An 18,679-nucleotide genomic window follows, 5' to 3' on the forward strand; every position below is an offset into this window, starting at 1 on the left:
ATATTACATATTATATTACTTTGTGTCCACAGCCTTAAGCTGTCACATGTGAAACTACCACCTTATCACGTGACATAATTGCGTTGTTGGACAATGTGCAAATCTTGGTTATAAGCAAGAAGCTGGTGAATAAGCTTCATTTAGTAGGCTCCATTACTTCGTTGTGGCTAGGCATTACTCAGTGGATTACTAGCGAGATTAGTAACTTCGTTATTTGTAGTCGTAATATTAGATTCGTTACAGTAACTATATTACTCAGGTAACGCGTTACATTTGTGCGTAAAGTAACTTGAGATATATTACCTGTTTTTATAGCGTATTTCGCTATATTACTTAGTCACCACAAAAGTAATAATATTACGTAACGCGTTACATTAGTAGTGCGTTACTCCCAACACTGGCGGTATGCGTGGGTTCACCAGTCATAATAATGTTACAAAAAAAGTAAATAAACAAGTTTAAGGTAAAATTAAAAATTTACACTGTAAGTTTGATTAGGGATCATCCAAAAAACAAGTTGGGAAACAAGGGAGGTCACCTACACCTGCAGATATACTAGTGAACATTTAATCCCTTGGTCTTGGGTATACTGGGACTGGATTAGGGATTAAATGTTCGCTAGTATATCTGCAGGTGTAGGTGACCTCCCTTGTTTCCCTACTTTTTTTTCTACACTGTATGATCCCTAATCAAAATTAAATTTTTAATTTTTCCTTAAACTTGTAGTATATAGAAGTAAAAACTGCATGAGTTAAGACAGTGTGTACCAAATGGTCTCTTACACATAGAAGAGTTTTTAAAAGCTATATTCAAATTAGTTAAAGACAACACAACAAAACCTACACCCAACTATGCAACATGGCACCACAATCACAAACACAGTACTATGCATACAGAATATGTGTGATTCTGTATAATGGAACATACATGACTAGCAGCAACATAGCCTCCAGAACTGCCAAAACTCTTGGTAAATGTTCCCATGAGAATATCCACTTCAGAAGGATCAACACCATAGTATTCACATACTCCACGACCTGTTGGTCCCAATGCTCCAATACTGTGAGCTTCATCAATGTATAAATAAGCCTGAAATAAATTCACAGAAACACTGCTTCATTAATTGGATGGTATTTGAACTTCTTTAATGCCTACTCAAATGTAATATACTTGTTGTTAACATAATAGCATACTACATCAAGGAAAGGATAGCACCAGACACATATTAATTGCATGTACAACTGAATGTGTGTCCTGACTATCAATTACTGAGCCATTTACAACGTTACAAATGAAGAGCATATGAGAGGCACACCCCTGCAATCACTCCATTCACTATGGATGATATGGGTGATTCTTATCATACAGTACTACCGTACTGTATATTAGGGTTTGGAATTTTCTGGCCAAAAATATCATCCTAAAACTAGCCTCACAATACCTTCATGGCATCTTGGCAGTATTGGTTAGGCATAACCAAGCCCAAAAGTGACCTGAAACACTTCTAAAAAGTTGCTATGAAATTTAATTTTTTTAATTGGTAGAATTGCTACTGACTGACTGACTGCTTTACTGATACCTTCAGACAAGCGTAACTTGATAACAGCTAAGACTACAGGCTTAATTTTTTCACTGTTTGACATCGCTTCAGCTCGACTGGTTCCTTTTGGCATACCGCAGTACATACAATGCATGCTTCATGGACTCACCTGTGTCCTCCTTTATGTCCCATTTATCTTTTGCTGACAGCTCAAGGTGTTGATTCGCAGTAGCACCACATGATGCTTCTCTACATTTGAACATAGCTGAAAACGAAGTATAACGGCCATTTCATTTCAGTAATTGATGGTTATGGTGCACGTACAGATGAAAGTATTAAGCCTGGTATCAATCTTTCCATTCTAATGCAGTATGCATGGGTTCACCAGTCATAGTCATGTTACAAAAAAGTAAATAAACAAGTACAGTATAAGGAAAATTTAAGAATTTTAAGTCCGATTAGGGATCATAGAAATAAAAAGTAGAGAAACAAGGGAGGTTGCCTACACCTGACAATATATTGGCGGAGACTGAAGTAGGGATTTAATGTCGACTAGTGTATCTTCAGGTATAAGCAACCCCTTTGTTTCATTGCTTTTTATTTCCTTGACTTACCGTTGAATGAAGGCATCAACTAGATAGAAGAAAAATCTATAACTTGTTGAAACTGATTGGGGCCACTCTGAAGATTATGCTTTATGCTTAACCAACACTGCCAAGCTGGAATGAAGGAAAATTGAGGCTGGCAATTTTTTTTGGATAAAATTCAAAGCATTCATGATCTCTACTATACAGTACGACTGTACTGTATGATAGCTATACAGGTGTACTTTAGTGTTGCAAAAATGTAAACAAACAAAAATTAGGAATTTTGTTTGATTAGGGATCAAAGAAATAAAAAGTAGTGAAACAAGGGAGGCTGCCTACACCTGAAGAAACACTAGTGGACAATTAATCCCTAACATAGTCACGATACTATTTAAAACTATAATCCGTTTAGCTATAATGTGTGCGTGCATGTGCATGCATGTGTGTGTGTGTGCCTGAGAAAGAATGCGTGTGCATGTGTGAATATAAATTTTCATGAGTAAAAGCAAGAGTAATGGTGATAGCTAATGTGAACTTATAAAACAACAATGAGCTTACTTTATACTTTTTCTTTAATCTGATAATCTCTGGTAACTTTAAAATTGTACCTTCCATACTATTAAAACAAACAGTATAAAAGACATACACATTCACAACATTTGCAAATAAGAAACTATATTGGTATAACAATCAAACAAACAAATAAAAAGCAGTTATTATTTAGTGCCTTCTGGAGCTCGTAGACACAAGGTAGTGAATACAACAGTTATAAGGGTACTAAAAAGGAGTAACTGCATTGCTATAAAACACATAGAGTGTATACTCAGTTACACTGTATCTGAATATCTTCATTGCTAGAGGTAAACAAAATTTTCAACAATAAGTAAATTCAGATAAATGAAGCCCATTGATTTAAATACAGAGCTCCAATCAATTACTCTAATAGAACATACAGTTTGCTATGTTGACAAGCAGTAAACAGAAACAATCCCAATGGTATATCAAAATGATTATGTGAAGTGGCCATTATGCTTTGCTTTCAGCTATGTTCAGCCTGTTACACAGCATTACAAACGAAGAACAGTAGAAGAGCCTCTGTAATCATCCCTGTCACCACAAAAAATATGGATATGCCCATTTACAAACATAGGGAAACCATCATGAGCTACAGTGTACTGCAAATCGACACCTTGGGTTGTCAGCAAAAAGAAATGGGACACAAAGGAGGCCAAAGGTAAGTCCATGTGTGTATTGAACTGTATGTACTACAAAGACACCTGTTGGGCTGAAGTCCGTAAAAAACTCAGGCCCATAGTCTTAGCTGGCATTGAATATGCTTGTCTGAAGGCATCAGTTAGGCAGTCAGTTAGTCAGGCAGTCAGTCGGTCGGTCATTCAGTCAGCAGAAAATTTCTATAAATAGTTTTTTTTTAATTTCGTAGCAACCTATTGGAAGCACTTCAGATTGCATTAAAGGGACTTTTGGGCTTGGATATACCTGCTAAGGCACATGAAGTTGTTGTGAGGTTGGTTTTGGGGTGATATGCAGTATTGTATGATGTTTAATTTCAAAAATGTTTCTGTGGCTAAATAACAATAGAAAATAAATAAAAAACAAAGCTTGAGTCCAGTAGCAGTCCAGTGAACGGATACACCCAGTTAAGGATATACAATGTATAAAATGGTGTTTTCTTGGTTCCAGTGTAAACACTGTATATAGCCTAGCCAGTCTGGTATACAGCATCATAATAGAAGTACGGTTTAAAATAAACACTGGGTCTCCAATGAACACCTAGAGCAGTCATAATTTCTAACAATTTCGTGCAGTGTTATAATAGACAAATTTCATAACAATGAGAAATTAACCGTTACCATCAGCAGCCTGAATTTTACATTATTTGTACATGTAGGTGTCAATGTCTAAAGTAGCATCTCCAAATTTCAGAAGGATAGCATATATGGATCACGAGATGTGACATTTTGAAGTTTGCAGTTTCCCAAACAGTACATGTAATACAGTACCACTCAAATGTAATGTCGTATTGCAAGAGTGCAAGCAAAAAAACTTGCTAATTTAAGGGCGTGGCACCCATTTTTTTGCGAGTATTCATTCTGTTTCATTTGGGATGAATACTCGTGAGTGAAATTGGTGCCATGCCCTTTAATTAGCAAGTTTTTTAATCGCTCGTACTCTCATTACATTTCAGCAGTACTGCAGTTGAGTCATGGATCCAAGTGATTTTCCAAGCTCGAGGGCTGTCAGGACCGAGAGCGTGGGTGTACATATCAGGCAAATCATGAGGGCATGCAGGGCCAGCACTTTTCAGTCACTTGAATTTGCAAAAAGATCGAGATACTCTAATAGAGCTGTCATCACATTATACTCTAATAGAACAGTCATCGTGATAGTCTAATAGAGCATTCATCAATACTCTTATTACACTGGTTCAGTCTGGTTGATCTAAGCCATTATATCCATTTTAATTGTCTTCAAATTACTTTCCAGTGAACCATCTGCATAGAATTGCACAATAGGCTAATTGATAATGCATGTTATGTATTAACAATTACAATCAAAATTGCTTCAGTATCTCAAGAACTAAACTCACTTTGTATCATGAAAGTAAAATTAGCTACTAGCTATATATTAAATTGAATTAATTGGTATACAGTAGCTCAAAATTACCTGGATATATTCTTGGTGTTAAAAGCAGAAAGAGACCATGTATGTAAAATAGCTTCCAGATGCCATTCCAGAACATGTATTTTCAAAATTTTTCCCAGGGAGCATGCCCCCAGACTTCCTTAGCTTAGCATGTTAATGCATGCCGTAGCTAGCACACACAAACAAAATTACAGTAGATAATCTGATTTAAATTTCAAATCAATAAAATGTAGTGTGCATGACTATGACCTCCATTGCAGTCCATGGCCTGACCACTCAGAATCTCTGGGCTCCGGCCCTGAGGGCATGTGATACAACAGATATGTACCATGCCAATTGCAGGCTAAGAGTCTGCAGGCGATTAATCACCCAAGCCAATACGAGACCAATCACTGAATTTATTATATAGATCAACTTGTGAAATTCGATTATGGGACAGCAACAACTAACGTCGTGACTACTTTTGTTAACATGAATGGGCAAGTCCTATGGGTATCACGGAATAGTCCAATTAAGCGATTTTACAAGCATTTTAAAGGTGCTGCATCGTTTTACGAACTGTTTACAACATTTACTAAATACCTATAGGGGTAAGTTTCGCTGTAGAGTGTTTTATCTTGTGTTGCTAAAAAGTGGGCATGGTCCATATTCGAAAACAGTAAACTGCTTGTGAATATGTTATAGCACTACGTATTTCTCACCTTAAACCCAATGTTTCTCAACTCATAGGATGGCAAGGGTGACAAATCGCTTCCATCTGATGCAAAATCGGATGCATAGTTTTCATCACGTGACCAATAATAAATTCCCACAATCAATTTCGGCCTGAGTTTTTATATAAAGAATTTGGCGGTACTGCTCCCACATCAAGGCCATGGACCAGGGTTTATAAGATATGTACCCTGAAATTTGCCTTTGAAGTTAGGTGGCTTCATGGTACATTGTCTATTGGAGGGGCAAGAGTTGCCCATTCTCAGCAATCCCATACATATGTATGGCAATTCAAAATGGTAATATCTTATGACTTACAAGTATAAGAAAAAATTAGGAATTTTAACTAGAGTAGGGATCAACTAGAATATAGTACACCAATAAAAAGTACTGAAACAAGCTTGAGTTGGTATATTATGACAGCCAATTACTGTAACACAAAATACAGTGCTGTGGAGTTTCCGTAATTGAAATGCACAGTAGGGATATTCACTTCTTTTTGTGTAAAGTAATTGGCTGTCATAATATACCAACTCAAACTTGTTTCAGTACTTTTTATTGGTGCACTATATTCTAGTTGATCCCTACTCTAGTTTAAAATTCCTGAAGCGAGCACTGGAAATTCTGTCAGCATGAGTAGGATATTGTAATTCTGGCAGCTTGATCAAACAATGGCTTAATGGTAATTTGCATGCACAAAGATAGGTTGGTCAGTGTTGCAGGTGTAAAGTGCCCTGAGCAACCAATCTCAATTGTAACAAGCCGGGTATACAGGCCAGTACATCAGTGTTCATAAAATGAAATACTGTAGCTTAACAAAGAACTTACACAGTAAACCAGCGCGAAACTGTGCCAACTAATCAGCATGTTTCTGTCTACTTTGCTAAGAACGAGTTCTTATCCATCTGTCGTCTGGAACAGTCAGTTGAACTCAAACACACAAGAAACAAACAAATAACAGAAAAGTTCATAAAATGAATACCTTAGTACAACTTATGTGGGCAGCAAAGCAGTTCGTTAATGAGAAACACAAGCGATTAAACTGTGCCAACTAATCAGCACATGTCTGTTCTAGTTTGCTAAAAAGGAGTTCTTATCCTACACCCGTCGTATGGAACAATCAGTCAATCTCAAACACATGAGAAACAAGCGTGAGCGACCAGCACAGAAAATCGAGAAGCATATACTAAATAAATTATTAGCAGGAAGCCACTAATGCACTATCGCGAATAAATGAACACCTTGCATTGTCAACGAAAAGAACTGGGCACAAAGGAAAGTCCATGATGCATGTATTGTACATACTGCGGTTGGTGAAAAGGCACATCTCGGGACTAAATGACGTCGAACAGTAAAAAAAATCAAGCCCATAGCTATATCCATTGTCGAGTATGTTTGCTGAAAGCATCAGTTAGTCAGATTACATTCTGTTAAACTTTTAAAATTCCATAGAAACCTTTTGGAAGGTTTAGGGTTGAGCTGAAGACATTTTAGGGCTTGGCTGTACCTAACCAATACCGCCAAATTGTCATGAAAGGAAATTGAGGCTGGTTTTAGGGTGATATTTTTGGCTGGAAAAACCCCAATTCTGTATGGTCCCTACTATACAGTACTACTGTACTGTGATATGCACTATCCACTTTAAAACTTGAGATTATTTCTGACATTTACACCTACAAATACTGTGAAATGATATTTGCTGTGAAGGGGCAACTATTGCCACTCCAATTCGACAATATATCTTTAAATGTCATATCTTGTCCCCTGTATATGTAGAGGGGTTACTTCAGAAATTGACACCTACAAATAATGTAAAATTCAGGTTGCTAGGGGCAACAGTTTTTATTATGTGTAATTACGACTTGTCTGTTGATGAAGGAAGAACGTATATATGTGACTGGATCTACGAAAACCGTTCTTATCGCCCAAGACAGGAAGTTTGATTTTTTCACACAAACGCAAAGCTTAATGAATGCACTATCAAGTTTCACTGCCACAGTCGACCAGAGTAAAGTGGTCTGCTTTTGCTGGCTGCTTTTCTAGAGCACAGTGGCGAGCCGTACGAGTGGTCTGGGGTCTTGATGGAGCCCTGGCCAACCAGGAGATGGCTGTGTGTGGCTGTACAGCTCCGTGGTGTTGGACAATGACCTGTGCTGTAAATTTCCTTTCATTTTAGCCAGTTCTGAGTTCTGAATGGCCTATAATTTGGCCTAATTCATCCCAGCACGTTTCTTTTCAATTTTTGAACACCATCTTGCCTGCCTTCCAGGGTCCCCGCCTCCCACCCTTCTGGAGCTGGCCTGATACAGACAACCTCGGTTTAAAAACTATCTAAAATGGCAGGAAACTTAGCTGTTGACTACTTCTTCAGTGGATGATCAGGAAGGTAAGAAGTTGTTGTGAAACGTGTGAAAATTTGGTATGGGTAGCTACCACCATCGGCCAGCTACAACACACTGAATATTTAATACCGACGTTTCTCGATACTTTTAAATAGGCGATAAGACCGGTTTTCCCAGAGATAGTCACATAATTATACAGTAAGCCTGAATCTCTGAAATTAATGCTGAGGAAAACATCAAGGAGAATACAATACTAATGTATGAAGTTGATTTGTGAATGGTAGTCACGTATATAAACACTGGTCTCATTCAATAGCCTGGGTAACAAATTGATGTTGTGCTACCAGGTACCATGCAGCTACAGTAACTATAGCTGAAAGTAATCAACAATGTGCAAATATTACTTACTATGCTATTACTAATAGGTTTTGTTTTGTAACAGAATAACCAATAAATAGTGAAACATTTCATAATTCTCTAAGTTGTTACACACTTCTAAGGAAGTACTATTCACTTCAACAACATATTGTGAGGCACACTATAATATTCCTGGAGGAGACTGAGTGTGGTGCTGGTAATGGAGACTGTAAAATAATTATTAAACCAAAAACTGGGCCAAAGAAAGGAAGAATTCAAACTGTAGGCTACCCAAAAGTCTAGTCCATCTGTTTAGGTAATCCTAAGGCTACAGCACAAGTTGCTGTCAGACCTTCAGTTCTAGCCACTGTCAATTGATAATAATAATTCCTATCAAAGCAGTGAGCACAGACTATTATAGGATTAGTACTAAGTTTACAAACCTGTAAATTCCTTCCACAAGAAGAAAGATCTTTTTCCATGGTCTGTGAGTTCTTGGATTCCCTTCTATTATGGCTTTACGAAGCTTCTTCTCCAAATCATCTATGTCTTTCAAGAGAAAACCCTTGTAAACTATGTAAGTACAAATATAACAATATTATTTACCATTATGCTTGAATTTCTGTATAGCAGCACCAGAGAGGCGAGCCCCAAGCACAACTGATATATGGTTGCATGCATCACTTAAAATTAAACAGCCCTGCAATGAAAACAGACTTGAACAACTCCATGTAATGGCTTTAGCAAACATACAGGACGACACAAAATAGGACACAGGTAAGCCCATGAAGCATGCATTGTGTATTCCAAAAGCATCTTTTGGCTGAAGCGATGTTGAACAAAAAACAAGCCCATAGCTTTAGCTGTTATTGAGCTACGCTTGTCTGAAGGCATCAGTTAGTCAGTCAGTCAGTAGAAAATTCCACTAAATATTTTTTTTAATTTGTAACAACCTATTGGAAGCGTTTCAGCTTTTAAAGAAAACATATTACACCTAGTAACCAATACTTCTAAGGCTTGTGAGGCTGGTTTCTGTTTAATGTATATTTTGTGAGAAGGTGTGAATCTCTGTGATCAACCGTGATAAACAATACTATTGTACAGTATGATACAGATAAGCAGTCACCAATGGTTGACCAGTTTTTGGATGACTGGCTTTGAAATGGGTTAAAGCAATTGATATTATTAAATCCAGTCAACCCATTATAATAAAACAGGTCAAAATTTCAAATTGGGTAGCAATACATATGCACATTGGATAAATAAAAACCGGAATTTAAAAAGGGAAAATAAGGATTGCTTAAAAAACAGGTAGTGATCACCGAGGTGGTAACGTAAACATTTTATCCCTATTTGACTTTATCCCCCCTTGTTAACTGTAAGTCAATATAGGGAATTGTGGTTTACTATACCACACCAATAATCCTTTCTTGTTTGTCACTATTTTTCTAGTGATGCCCATTTTCCTTTTTAAATTAATTTATTTGTTTTTGTATAGTCAGGAGCCCATAAGTGACACAAGGCATTTGTGCCTTGCAGCGCTTATGGGCATTTGTGCTTTGTAGTGCTTATGGGCTCCTAATATAGCAAAGGTTCAGATTGTGGCATTCTATACAGAAAAGCTGGCGTGTAGTACTATAAATACTGTTGATAGTACTTTGTGTCAATTATTCTAATTTCAACTGTCCAGCGCTATAACTCCACGACTATTCATCACAAAAGGCTGAACTTTGACTGTCCCTTTGATACTATATAACAGAGAAACAAAAATTAGAATTTGAGGAAACAAATTGTATAAAATTCAATATTTTGAATATTACCAAGCCTAGACCATTTTTACTGCAATATCACCATTATCTGAGTTAATTAAGTGATTGACAATAAAACCTCTGATTGTTGTTTCATGAGTTTATTTTCTGAGGTGGTTTTTGTTGACTGCTCTATTAGAGGTTTGCAGACTGCAATCCCTGAAACCACTACTGTAGCTCATGATAAACAAAGTCTAACACCTAATGACACTTTAATAGAAAAAATTCAGATACAAGTACCATTGAAAATATGTCATAAAATTAGTTTTTCTAATACAAGGGGACCCCTACTGTTAAATAATACATTGGCAGACCTTCAGCTTCATCATTACCTATCAATAATACATGTGGTGATCTACACTGTATTACCTCTCCCATCAACGATGGAATATTTCCTGAGTTGGTAGCAAACCCCATTCCAAACACCATTGCACTTTCTTTTCCAACAAATCGAGCAGTGAGGGCTTCTAGCTCTTTCAATACAGTGGTACTACCTTAAGGTAACAAAAGTAAATCAATGTAATTTATCAAATACTAATAAGCACTATAGTCTTAAGCTTATCAGCACATAAGGTACAAAACATTGCTACCTAAATCCTTTCTGCTACTGCAACTAGATACTCCATCATTCTTTATTCTCTGTACAACTCCTTCCATACATGGTCCTCCACTTTCAGCAAATCCCAAATAGTTATATGAACCAAGATTAAGAACCTTTGATGTGGTACCAGGACATCTACAATACAATTCAGAAGACAGACAGACATTCATTTCTATCATACTTGCACAATACAATAAGGACTATTATAGAATTTTGCGTGGGCGAGATCAAAGGGAAAAGTGTACTTTAAATTTCATAAAGTACACTCTCAGCTGGCCAACAGTGCTTCATCGACCACAAAGAGTGCTTTAAGAGTACTTTATTGAACGAATAAAGCATTCTTTACGGTGCAATAAAGCACTTTTTGTGGGCAATAAAGCACAGTTGCCCACGTACTCTAGTAGCCTGCGGGACTCACGCCAGTATGACTAATCACCCAAGTCAGTGAAGGCTGATAGCCTCGCCACGCTGAGTGATCAATCACCCCAGCCATTAAGAGTGCTACCACTGGGTTGCTTTTATAGACATACCTAAATGCTTCATTAATGGGTGGGAGAAGGTAACGTCGCTGTTACATTTGTTAATGTAAACAGACAAGTCCTGGAAATATCACGGAAATATTCACCATGTGACTCACAATAGAATCGATTGTGGGTTGCGAGCAAAGCCTGCCAAAAGACGCAATGAACGTCTACCATGCCAAACTATGGTGAAATATGCGTGAGTTACTTTGTTAAACTAGTTGTGTGTTGTTCAGGCTGCTAATAATTCGTGCAACACGTGTTAATTGCGAGTCTTAGTGTATGGTGAAGACACACGACTAGAAAGTTCCATAAATCATTTAAAGCATAGCCTTGCTCGTGCTATATGGAAATAAAGTACTCGGCCGCACGCCTCGTACTTTATTTTTCATATAGCACTTGCAGCTATGCTTTAACATATACTTATAGAACTTGGCGTGGGCGAGATCAAAGGAAAAAGTGTACTTTAAATTTCATGAAGTACACTTTATGCCAGCAAACAGTGTTTTATTGCCCACAAAGAGTGCTTAAATCGTACAATAAAGCACTCTTTGTGGGCAATAAAGCATAATTGCCCACGTGCTCTAATGCAGGCTAATAGCCCGCAGTGCTCACACCAGTACGACTAATCACCCAAGCTGATAGCCTTGCCATGCTGAGTGGTCAATCACCCCAGCCAATACGAGTTCTACCACTGGATTGCTTTTATAGACATACTAAATGCTTCAATGATGGGTGGGAGAAGGTAACGTTGCTGTTACAGGGGTACGTTTGTTAATGTAAACGAACAAGTCCTATATCACGGAAATACTTCACCATGTGTCACAATAGAATTGATTGTGGGATGTGAGCAAAACCTGCCAAAATATGCAGTGAACGTCTACTATGCCAAACTATGGTGAACTACGCGTGAGTTGCTTTGTTAATCTAGTTTGTGTACATTTAGGCTGCTAATAGTTTGTGCAACACATGTTTAGTCCTAGTGTATGGTGAAGCTACACGACCTAGAAAGTTCCATAAATCATTTAAAGCATTGCCTTGCTTGGGCTATATGAAAAATAAAGCACTCGGCGCTTGACTTCACTGCTAATAAATCGCCTCGTGCTTTATTAGCATCTCGGCCACGCACCCCGTACTTTATTTTTCAAATAGTACTTGCAGCAATGCTTGAAATTTGGTAACCAGAACATTTGCCACAAAATTTATTATGCATTGTGAATTTAAATATTATAAAATCCCAATGGCTAGGAATACACCCACAGCTGGTTGCAAGCAAGGCTGTTAGAAATTGCATAACTGGTTTCCCAAAATCGCTTTGTTGATGCATTTTTCTCTGAGAAAAATCATGAGTATAGGTGACTGGATCTGCAAGCACACATTTTTCAAAGTCAAAAAAAGCCTAGAGCTTCAGTGCTACAAAAAGGTAACAACAGAAAAAATAAAATTGAACAGTGATAATAAGGAAACTAAATTACAGGCGCTTAATTAAAAGGTAATGACATATGAAATTTATTATCAAGATCTAACTTACACCATCATTTTGTGTCTGAAAGATCCTTCCTATGAGCAGGGTGAAAACTGGTGAACAACAACAGTGATCTACACGTCCAACGCAACATAAACTAAAACTCATACCATATAACAACAAACTTGGTGATAAACTAGATTTGGAAAATTGGTGAATCATCACCAAACTGCCAAATATAAAACTCATCAGTATTATTTTCATACCTTGTGTCCAAGCTTTGATAGCAGTTGCTGAGGCCAGTCAAATCTTTTGTTGAGGTCATATTTACAAACTTAAACACAGACCTCACTGATAAATTAGTGTAGCTCCATGCATGCAAGTGGATGCAGCTCACGAAAGAAGCTGCCCTGGCTCCATGTAAGCTTGCAGACAGCAACAGACATGCACACCATTGATAAATGGGTGAGGTTCCACATATGCCTACAGACAGAAACACATGATCCCTATAAGTGGGTGTAAGATTGAAGACATCAACAGACATGGATTCGTGTGAGGTTCCACCTATGCCTACAAACAGAAACACATGATTCCGATAAGCTCCACGTAAGCTTGCAAACAGCAACAGACATGGATTCATGCACATCCATTGATGAATGGGCGAGGTGGCCTTCTATAATTTATCATCGTTCAACTATTCCTCTAGGAACCTGCAACAAATTAGCCTGTCGCACAGAGAGTCAGAAACCTGAACATAAAAACTGAATGTAGAAAGAAAATCCCAGACCAGGTGGTGACTTGATCCTCAGAGAGCTTGCAGTCTAAGCAAGTGCCTGAGGAGCCACACAGCCTGGGATCCAGGATCTTCTCTGTATTCAGCCAGTTCTTAACAATTGTGAATTCTCTAATTTATGCCACAAGGCAGACACTTCACCACAAGAAGGATTGTACAGCATGTACGCTTCGTTCTTTTGTCAGCTTACAACACGTGCAACCTCGCATGCAACAGTGCAGTGCCAATTTATCAGTACATGAAATTATACACCAGTGAGAACTTAAATATAAATATTAAATATAAAAATAGTGTCAGATACATTTTTGTAGGTAATCCCATAGTGATTTAGTTTGTTTCAATAGTAGGAGTGTTATTAATCCCAGGTTTGGTTTGTAATTACACTGTAAAACAGCCAACAAAATAACACAATCACTGAGTTTAACAAGAAAGTGAATATTTGTATGGGCATATATACAAGTATTATGAACCCTTGATAAAATTAATATATAGTTGATCAGATTAAGATGCTTTTTAAGTGCTGAAAGAATAATGCAATCATCAGTTAGAGGTTAACAGCCACACAGCTAGAACTGCACTACAAAGCATGAAGGGTGATCCCTATTGATCACTATGTGATCAGTAGGCAATCACACACATTTGAGTGCAATTAGGAAAAATTGTACCAGTAATGGTCAAAATTGCACAATCATTCCTTAATTGCACTCAAATGTTTGTGAGATTGCCTATACAGATCAGCTTCACCAATATATGGTACTGTAAGAATATTTGGTAATAATTTGCATGTGGCGGTGAGAGTTTAACTTGATCAAATGCATCTGCTTCTGGTTTACATAGACGCTATGCTTACCTCGTTGGCCTGCATACTGGAGAGGATAGAGATTTATTCAATACGCTGCAAAAGGAAATGGACCCAGGTAAGTCCATGATAAATGCATTACACGCACTGTGGTATGCCAAAAGGCACCTCTCGGGCTGAAGTGACGTCAAACAGTGAAAAAATCAAGCCCATAGCATTTGCCGTTATCGAGCTACGCTTGTCTGAAGGCATCAGTCAGTCAGTCAGTCACTCAGAAGAAAATTCCAATAAATAATTTTTTTTTAATTGTAGCAACTTGTAAAAACGTTTCAGGTCAATCTGAAAGCTTGTTTGGGCTTAGTTTTACTTAACCAATACTACCTCATTGTTGTCTGGGAAAAATTGAGGCTGGTTTTTGGGTGATGTTATTTCATGGGCCATGCCTACTCCTTTGTGGTCCCTACTATACAGTACTATCGTACTGTATGAACAAAGCTCAGCCTGCACCATAGGCATTTCAGATGCGGTATGCGTAGGTTCACCAGTCACAATAATTATTTACAAAAAAAGTTAACAAACAAGTACAAAAAAATTTGAAATTTTCAACTAGAGTAGGACCATAGTACATCGATAAAAGTACTGAAACAAGCTGGAGTAGTACACAATATTAATCATAGTAAAACAATAAGAAGTGGTATATCCCTACTGTGCATTTTTATTATGACATCTTGAGCACAGTAGGGATATAACACTTCTTATTGTTCTAATGTGATTTAATATCGTGCACTACTCCAGCTTGTTTCATTGATGTGCTGTGGTCCCTACTCTAGTTGAAAATTCCAATTTTTTTTGTGTATTTGATATAGGTATGCACAGTGGTACAATACTGCAGTTGTTTTTGCTTATGTAGCTACACACAGGTCTGCTGTTTAAAATTATCTGTAGCTATGCTTGCATCATTTCGGTGTTCTTTAAAAGTGACATTCATTATACATGCAACAGTTACATGAATTTTAATGTATGGTTTCTGTGCACAACATATAATACGCAATATGGCAACTTCTGCATTGTACGGCAGGTACCAATAAATTAATTTCTATTGTGGTCAATCTATTATCAAATGATGCTACATGTATAACCTGCATAATACCATACCTGTTTCACTGCCCATACAAAAGTCTCAATAGTAGCAGTGAAATTTATCCCGTATTTCACTGACAGCAGTGAAAAAGTTGTAATTGCAATTTCATTGGCTAGAATTTATGTTAACAATGTAGCTCCAATTAGTGTCGATGCGTGTTTAGTACATAGTGACAAATTGCGTACATAGCAATGCTAATGCACAGCATGCGTATATGCAGCGAGTATGGTATTAACTGGGAATAGCATGGGTAGCAGTGAAATTTGGGATAAATACCACTCTTGTTGTATTGGAAATGGTAAATTTCACTCGGCTTCGCCTCGTGAAATTTATCCCCATTTCCAATACAACACTCGTTATATTTATCCCAAATTTCACTGCTACCCATGCTATTACTAGTACTAATAGGACAGGTACTACTAGAACCATTCACATTGTTCATACCTGCGTGTTATAAGCATAGATACACATTACTACAGTAGTTTTAGCTTAGCTACTGCAATTGTGCAGGTTTAGGAGTACCTGCATGCTTCCCATCATTTCGGTATACTTTGGAAGAAAAATGATATCACCATGCATGCTGCAGGGCATGAATGGCACTGATGTTTAACCCTTAAAGGCATGCACATAAGCCACCATAGTGGCAATATAAAAAAACGCATGGAAAAAGCATGATGTTTAACCAACAACTGTTTCAGAACAGAAAGTGTTACATACTTACAGATATCAATAATAAAATATTCACTCGAACGCTTCGCTCATGAAGATGATAGCAAGGCAACTAATCTTGAGGAGATGCTGAAAGCAACGATGCTTGAACCATGCCACAGTGGACCATATCACCTTGTAGATCGACAGAAACACCTTCTATTGCACTAACACCTTCCACACGACTAGAGTCCACAGCATTTACAAACCTCAAAGATATATTTTCCTCTAAAACATTACGTGAATTACACTCCTGTGTTTAAACCATCATAACTCGGTGAAGGAACGTCAGAATCAGTAAAACGTGGACATCATTTTATTCTTTGTGATGTCAGCATTCAGAAAATCATGATTCCAAGTCTGTGTGACCTTCCGTATATGAGTTATCGATCAATCAATATCAATAATAGTGGCTTATACAGATACGATGCATGGGTTTTATAAAGTCTTATGTGGCTTTAAGGGTTAATGCTTGGTTGTTATTATAATGTGGTCCATGCATATAGGGCAGGTACCGATGCTAGTAATAAAATATGGCAAGATTTTAACTAGGTAATGGCCAAATTCTCAGGGAACACTGGCCGAATTGTCGAATCGTATCATACTAATACACAGGACTACTTAATAACCATATCTCTTAACACTCACTATAAACTAAGGAGGCCTATAGTGCTGGACATCATAAGTTTCCAAAACTTGTAATCTGAGTTTGCAATGTCATAACTTTGTGTGGGTTTGGTCTATGTCATTGAAATTTGGACAGGTAGAGCATGTAACCATTGTGGTTACACAACCGGAAGTTGAAGCCATACCAATGTGAATTATTCACACAATGATGTAATAACCAAGCAGATTCAACATTTTACATATTTCAACTTTTCTCCCTGTAGCTGTATGCCACAAAGCTGTAAATCTTGGTGTGATAGGAGAACAGTTATATCAAGAGTTAATAATAAGAGAGGAGAGTGTCTAATGCTGTATAGGCTTGTAATAGATGATTACGCAGAAGTTAAACGGCTTCCTTTCCGTGTAACGTACAGGCTTCTAGCATTTGTTCGTTTCCTTACCGCAATTAGTTTAGCCGCACCGTGATGAATCCTCGAGAATATTCGAAGACTTAACTAAAGACTGAGCTGTATGTACAGGGAACAGTGCTCCTTCAATTGAAGAATGCTCAAAGGTAGGGTAACATGGTGACGCAGTGAAAATTCGAAGCGATACTCCGCCTTTGGTTCAGTGTTTATTGGTTTCTCAGACGCTCTCCCCCAGAGTTATCTTCGAGGTTAACAGCCACACTTCTTTACGCAACAGAGCGATGCTCTTCGTGGTGAACTTGAACATCGAATTGAACGCACGCCCTTGTGTCTGGGATAGCCTTTGTGGTTAAATGCGAAAATATACTAGCCGGTCTGTCGTTACGCGGAAAGAAGCCGTTTAACTTCTGCGCAATCATCTGTTACAGGACTATACGGCATTAGACACTCTCCTCTCTATATTATTAACTCTTGGTTATATAGCTCCAACTTTTTGTAAGACAGATTTTTGATATCTTCATTTATTTTGATGCTATTGTGAATTGAAGCATAACACACAGGACAACTTTTCTCAGTGAGACAGCCAGCAATACTCATGAAATTTGGTACACATATAAAATGCTGCATATGCAAAAAATTTGTAAGACAGATTTTTAAAAAACGAATTTGTTCAGGAATTATAGCTTTTAAAACACAGAGGAACCGACCTTAACCTTTAAAGCCACACAAAAATATTTGATGAATGCGTGTTTATTCAAATGGGCTTAAGTATATGGCCAGGCTAACTCCATTAGCCTAATACCAGACATCAAAAGAAAGCTTATTCATTGGGCTACTAAGGGAAAGCTACACTGTAAATACACACTGTAACAACAGAGGCTTACTTGTTATAGAGCGATAAAGAACGCCGACTGGTTTTATCGCAACGCTACATTCCACGTTTCGTCCGCCATGTTAATTAACATTTCAGTCACGTGAGCTGTATATGGCCTTACTCGCCGTTGAATGGCGAATCAACCAACAGTGATTTGGGTTGAATAGGATCAACTGACGATGAGTTATGGATGATTTTCTAAAGGTGTGTAGGGGATTTGCGTGCTTATAAACTGAAATGTATTTTCACAGCGTGTTTTGGTCTTCATACTTTCATTGTAGGGTAAATCCCTAGGTATCATTTTAATCTTTATTACATCATGAGTAAAGTGATGCTTATTGCATAGTCATAGGACCAACACTATGAAAATTACAGCGCTTTGTTTACATCCATGCGTAGCGGTCAACCAAATTATATAACGCATTCGTTTTTGGAAAGTTATGATGTCCGGCACTGTACTACGTACAGTATACTGTTTTTGTTTACATAACAGTAACCATAACAAAATTATCAAACAACAAAAACCAGCCTGAAAAAACAACGGAATTCCAACTAACTATTTTACAAAGGTGTATTACACTCCAAAGAACTATTCTATGCAGTTTACTTCCATTCCACAATTGGTTTCTTTGTGACTGTTGCACATATGTATATGCACTCATGTCTACCAAGCCATGTCCGAAAAAAAGCAGCCAACTGTCAACTCTACTTGTCTCCATCAATGTACAACACTT

At 37.6% G+C, this 18,679-nt stretch overlaps 1 protein-coding gene across 3 annotated transcripts in view; it reads right to left on the reverse strand.

Moving 5' to 3' along the window:
- LOC136268117 (serine palmitoyltransferase 2-like) overlaps positions 1–18,679 on the reverse strand; it is a 54,695-nt gene that overhangs the window by 28,183 nt on the left and 7,833 nt on the right. For 2 of the 3 annotated variants that reach the window (XM_066063348.1, XM_066063349.1), the window contains exons 3-8: positions 10,600–10,745; positions 10,379–10,503; positions 8,808–8,901; positions 8,645–8,750; positions 2,686–2,743; positions 928–1,089 (exon numbers count right to left, since the gene is read on the reverse strand). In XM_066063348.1, the coding sequence (XP_065919420.1) occupies positions 928–1,089; positions 2,686–2,743; positions 8,645–8,750; positions 8,808–8,901; positions 10,379–10,503; positions 10,600–10,745 (691 nt within the window). Of the gene's footprint in view, positions 1–927; positions 1,090–2,685; positions 2,744–8,644; positions 8,751–8,807; positions 8,902–10,378; positions 10,504–10,599; positions 10,746–12,662; positions 12,895–18,679 lie in introns of those variants that run through there. The other variant, XM_066063350.1, reaches the window with a different exon arrangement.

This window comes from Dysidea avara, chromosome 10 (assembly GCF_963678975.1).
Source record: "Dysidea avara chromosome 10, odDysAvar1.4, whole genome shotgun sequence".
In the NCBI taxonomy this organism is placed as follows: Eukaryota; Metazoa; Porifera; class Demospongiae; order Dictyoceratida; family Dysideidae; genus Dysidea; species Dysidea avara.